Genomic DNA, 5,007 nt, shown 5'->3' with positions numbered 1-5,007 from the left:
CCACCCATCCCCGGCACTCACTCTCCACCCGCCTCCTGGCTCTGCCCTCCCCCACAAATATTTGAATCCACAAATCCAGAGATCACGAATAGCAAGGGTTTCCTGTACCTCTTTTTGCTTATGAGTCTGTACAAAAAGTGTAAATGCAAGGAGGCAGCAGAGATTTAATTCCCTTGAAATATACCTCTAAAATTTCTCACTTTATTTCTATTTTGGTAATTTCAATGCAGAGAAAAACAGCTAGGTCTCAGTTTGACCTGATGGTTAATTCACTACTGGAACTCAGGAGACCATGTCAGGAATGTATCTTTTGCCATCCTCATGAGAACCTACCCAAAACTGGCCAAGTTCTAAGCCTTTGAAGACTACAGCTTGCCAATACTCAGCAGAAGATTCAATTTTAACAGCTCACAGCCCCAGACATTCCATCCTCACTCCATCCAGTTACAACTCTTACTTAGCCAGATCATATATATACCACCCCCACAGACTACCTGAACAGCCTCCAGCCTAGGTAACTGGCTGTTTATAGTGATGGGGAGAGGAGAAGACGGAGTTGGCTGCAGTATGGCAGGTACAGTTAGAAAGTTAGTGGCTATGAGGGGAAGCAAATGCCAAAATTAAAATTATCTTTGAACTCATAATTTGGCTCTCTTGCAAATACACATTCTGATGTTCTCATTACATGATCATGACTATTGTCTCTCCAACAAGCCTTTTTGTGGTTATTCATTATTAACCAAAGATGGTATCAATGCTTTTTTTTTTTAAATAAAGGAAAGCAACATTTTCTGTCATCCAACAGAACCTGCGTCATGCGATCAACACTAATTTCATGATAGCGTTCATCCCTTTTATTTTAAACCTTTTACCTATTCAGATCGTTTAGGCTACAGACGTATTTTGTATCATGGTGCCAGAAAGGTCAAAGTTTCCCTACTATATATTTAAAGACCAAGCATGTTATCCATTTTCAGGTATAAGGAGGCTTAATGTTTGTACTGTAATGTTATACCCATTTCTAAACATCACGTGCTTTCTTAATTGTAGGCACTCTAAAGAGATGAAATACCAGGCATAAAAACAACTATTTGTCAAAATAATCAGCAAAAAATAACATCAAGAAAACAAAGTATATGGCAAGACTGGCTAATTTAAGTCGTAAAGTAAATGAATCAATTAAAAAAGGTGCTATTTTAGAGGCCTTATCACCTACCTCTTCATTTCTTTTAGACATACTTTAAGAGCTTGCTCTGACATACTGGATGTTCTAATTTTCTTTTCTAGCATGACAACATCATCATGATCTTCTTCTTCCTCCTCTTCCTCTGCAGCACCTGGAATGTGATTGAGCCTTCTAATAGGACGAATAGCTACAACCTAAGAAGCAGAAGAGATGTACACAGTTGCACCTCAATATCTTTTTCAAAAAGCATACTATAAATTGAGGTCAAGAGAAAGAAGCATAAACTACTGCAAGAAGTTATTTTATCCATGTTATGAATAAAATCAGATCTGAATACAATTCGTAAACTTATTCAATATGTAATAGCATCTATTAAAATGAGCAGACAGGTCCTTTTGAATCTATCTACAAAGTACACTAAGATTCTAGATGACAAGAAAGAAATCTGAAGGTACTGTTAAAAATGCTTTTCAAATCTCTGTAGTACATTCTATAGTAATTACAACGGTCTGACCTATACAGTTAGTATAAAGTAGGACATGACACAAAACTTTCAAGAAGTACATGTCCCAGAATCAAAAAAGGTGTACAGAAGGTGCGTCTACACATTGTCCTACAGTGATATAGCGGCACACTACAGCAAAGTAGTGATCCTGCAGGTCCACATGCAATTGCCAGCTACACTGCCACAGCAAAGTGCTCCCCTGGTACTTCCAAAAGGAAGTACTAAAGCAGGGTAACATGTAGACGGACTCATAGAGTCCCAGCTAAAATAATAATTTGTTTTAAAATGTCTTCTTAGAATAAATAATAAGAGTTGAAGAAAAATCAAACCCAAGAAATAAGAAACAGCTAAATGAAAACACAGGGTTTTCTTCTCTAATTACTTCTCTTTCTTAAGGAGCCACATTTAACCTGCACCTCCATGCAGTTTGCAAACTCTGGTTTGACCCCCTTCACCCTCTACTTCCCATGAAAGTAATTACTCATCATTAGCAAATATACATGGCTGCATATATACCAAATCTTGTGATGTGATCAGATTATCATGTTTTGGCAACCTATAGATCTCAATTTGCTTCATGGATAAACCATTACAAATTTTAATTCTAACACTGAAACCTAACAAAGACCATATTCTGAAAGAATCTTTAGTGTGAACTTGAAAGCTCTACTCAAATTTTTCACTTTTAAGCTGTGCATGAGAACACTCAATATATGTAAAAAGAATTTACAAAAGAATTAATACCTTTGCTGTCAATTTGTATTTGTAATGGATGTCAAAAAGCGAAAAGCGTAACAAGTGTTACAATATTTTATTTATCCATCTAGAAAACCATTAAAAATTGCCAACTTGTGTATATTATGTAAGTCAGATGTTCGTACAGGTTAAATACGAGTATGTAAAATTACTTCCACAAATTAAACATGAATGACTGCAGGTTCAATTTTTGGAGGCCACTTTTGAAAAATGACCTGACATTATTACATTTGAAAATCCTGTATTTAGAGGTCTGTTACCCTTTTATCATCATCCTGTTTGGGTTTTCGGGTTTTCTGAAGCAGCTTCAGACCTTCAATCTGTCGAACAAGCAATGGTATAGTCATCTTGAATCGTTCCTCCAAGCTAACAGCATCCAAAATCTAAAAGCATGGAATAAAAATGAAAATAGTTAGCAGCATTTCCCTGTATCATTTAAAGTTTAATTCCCAGCAAACAGTAACTTGCAGATTTCCTTTGGATTACTAATACATTTGATCGGAGTCAGGGCAGGCACTTTCCAAAAACCAAAAACAAAACCTGCAAGAGTGCCCATTAACAGAAGAACAGAACATGCAGTATGTGAAATGACTTCAGGGTTTGCATCTGATGTTAAACCAGACCAAAGGCAACTGGAAATATTCCAGCCCAAGAACTGAAAGAAATATGAGAAGCAAAGGAAACCTTTGAAAACAGAAATAGCCCTCTTTCTAATTGCGATTAATGAATATGTAATACCTTGCTTTGTTTTACTGGCAGAGAAATGCACTTGCCTTAATAGAATTTTCCAGAGTAAGGGTGGAGAAATTTGGGGGCCATAATGGCTAGTTTTCACTAGCCATTTGTATATAGCATTCATTACCGAGCTTCTCAGGTATTTGATAAAGGTTTGAAGTATGTATAATATTGCAGGACTGGCATCTAATGCCCTCAGAAATGATACCGCTGTTAAGGAGCTGGGAAGTTAAAAGCTAGTCTAAGCCTACTTCTTTTTCTAAATGCACCTCTTTATTCTAGGTGTGCCCCCTGCAGCATTCATTTCTCAGTTAAGCTTGAGGGTACAACCCAGCCATCTGAGAAAACTGTAGGATGATCTCCTCCAGTAATCCCACAAGCCCCAACTCATGTCCCTGATTTTCCTTTACTTGTGTATGTATACATATATACACACATACACATATCTTCACTTTTCATACTGAATTCCAAATCTGTTCATATTAACCACGACATTTAGACAAAGAATCTCTTATTAGGCAAATGAAACTTATTGTGGTTTCCTGCCAAGCAAGCAACAAATAATTTAGAAAAGGAAAAAAAACCCCAGAGATTTACACCAACAGCCGAACAGCTAATGGTGGAGGCACTATAGTCATCTATAAGTCAAGTAAGTGTTATTCTGAAGTTATCTAATAATGCATTAAAATACAAGTACCAAATCCTTAACCCCCTCCTTGCACGTTAAGAAGGCAATACCTGAAGCTTCTCTTGGTTGGTTGTGCGAATGATCGAAGTCAGTATATCTGGCAAAGCTTCTCTAGGCAAATTGTCTAAAAGTCGTCTCAGCTTAGCAACTGCAGGGACAGACATATCCAACATCTCAACCAACTATAAGGAAACAAAAATCCCAACCATCAGAATTTTCCTTCACATGTCTATTTGATGGGGAAAAAAAAGGTGTTCAGACTTCACTTATGTAAATATTAAAAAAAAAAGACAATTAAGAAATAATTGCACCCCTGAGAGGAAAAGTTTTTATCACCTAGCAAAATAACTTCTTTTCAGTCCAAAAAAATCCCAAGATATACTCATTTTCATTCCAAGGCCAGTCAAAACTTTTGGGTTTTTTCCCTTCTTTGAAACCAATGTTAACATAGTATCAGTGTCCACAGATTTCTACAATCCTGATTTTTTTGTTAAAAGGAAAACGAAGGAGGCAAAAAAGTTTTCCATTCACATTGTCAAAGATATTTCTGATCCAATGAAGTGTAAAAAGAACAACTCTTCTGAATTTGAATTTGTATACCCTTTTTGAGAAACAGAATTTCAATATAGTTTGGGGACTGAGCAAAAATGGATTTTTACTCGCATCTGAACTGAACCAGTGTTCCCCTAAAATATGGTTCTATAGGTTACCAAAAACAGTTATTATCTCTCTAATATTTGAAAGTGCAGTACACATCACAGAACAGTCTCATCAGTTGATGAGCTACATCCTTCCTTTCAAATGTTCTTGTCCTTACTCCTGTCTTCAATTCATCACATCCACTCAGTTTTCCATTTTTTATCTTCAACTGAAGGTGGGTTGTCCAACTTCTCAGCAGCTGAGGGCCGGACAAAGTGTCTGATGGAGATCTGGAAGCCCCACACCCCAGGGGACACTCCCCCCCCACAACCACCCCAGCCCTAGTCCTGCTTCCCACCCACTGCATGTACAGCCCAGGCCAGCTCTCTCCCTTCCCCTTCTATCCCTGCTGCGTGAACAACCCAGACTAGCTTCCCCCTTGCCACATGCACAATCCAGACAAACTACACATCCTCCACCCCCACACAATATGGCCCT

At 37.6% G+C, this 5,007-nt stretch overlaps 1 protein-coding gene across 1 annotated transcript in view; it reads right to left on the bottom strand.

Annotated features, from left to right (window-relative positions):
- The window catches only part of LONP2 (lon peptidase 2, peroxisomal), a 109,180-nt gene that overhangs the window by 94,485 nt on the left and 9,688 nt on the right, over positions 1 to 5,007 (bottom strand). Inside the window, exons 3-5 of the mRNA XM_019505666.1 lie at positions 3,921 to 4,052; positions 2,708 to 2,830; positions 1,217 to 1,380 (exon numbers count right to left, since the gene is read on the bottom strand). Coding sequence (XP_019361211.1) covers positions 1,217 to 1,380; positions 2,708 to 2,830; positions 3,921 to 4,052 — 419 coding nt within the window. The remainder of the gene's footprint in view (positions 1 to 1,216; positions 1,381 to 2,707; positions 2,831 to 3,920; positions 4,053 to 5,007) is intronic.

Source organism: Gavialis gangeticus, unplaced genomic scaffold (genome assembly GCF_001723915.1).
Source record: "Gavialis gangeticus isolate Ggan-Ray unplaced genomic scaffold, GavGan_comp1, whole genome shotgun sequence".
Lineage (NCBI taxonomy): Eukaryota > Metazoa > Chordata > Crocodylia > Gavialidae > Gavialis > Gavialis gangeticus.
The sequence above is the reverse complement of the archived record's forward strand: the minus strand, read 5'-3'. Positions and strand labels throughout refer to the sequence as shown.